This window comes from Plasmodium reichenowi (assembly GCF_001601855.1).
Source record: "Plasmodium reichenowi strain SY57 chromosome Unknown, whole genome shotgun sequence".
Taxonomy (NCBI): Eukaryota; Apicomplexa; class Aconoidasida; order Haemosporida; family Plasmodiidae; genus Plasmodium; species Plasmodium reichenowi.
The window spans coordinates 1-319 of record NW_017962489.1 but is presented as its reverse complement, the minus strand read 5'-3'; the positions used below and the strand labels follow the sequence as shown (position 1 = coordinate 319).

Genomic DNA, 319 nt, shown 5'->3' with positions numbered 1-319 from the left:
AGCTTTTGTCAACTCATTTACAGCAACTGAACCAAATATTCCAACACTTGCTGCAACACCTCCTAGCCCACACCCACACCTGAGACAACCTATTTCTACTTTTTCTGCTAATGATTTGTCCATTTTATCTTTTTTAATAATTTGTTCTATATTTTTGTCACGTTTCTCTTTATGTTTTTGGCGTTTATCTTTCATCCTTTCTTCGTATTCTTCAAAACGTTGTGATGTATGATCATCAAATTGTTGCATTACACTTTTTATATCCGCATCATTATCATAACTTGACGATTGCATGTCCTTTTCGCTTAACAATCGTGAT

At 34.2% G+C, this 319-nt stretch overlaps 1 protein-coding gene across 1 annotated transcript; it reads right to left on the bottom strand.

Moving 5' to 3' along the window:
* PRSY57_0027600 (rifin) lies at positions 1–319 on the bottom strand (the record flags this gene model as incomplete). The annotated part of the gene is made up of 1 exon (XM_020114333.1): positions 1–319. A coding segment is annotated over one exon (319 nt), but the record flags the coding sequence as incomplete, so codon positions are not given.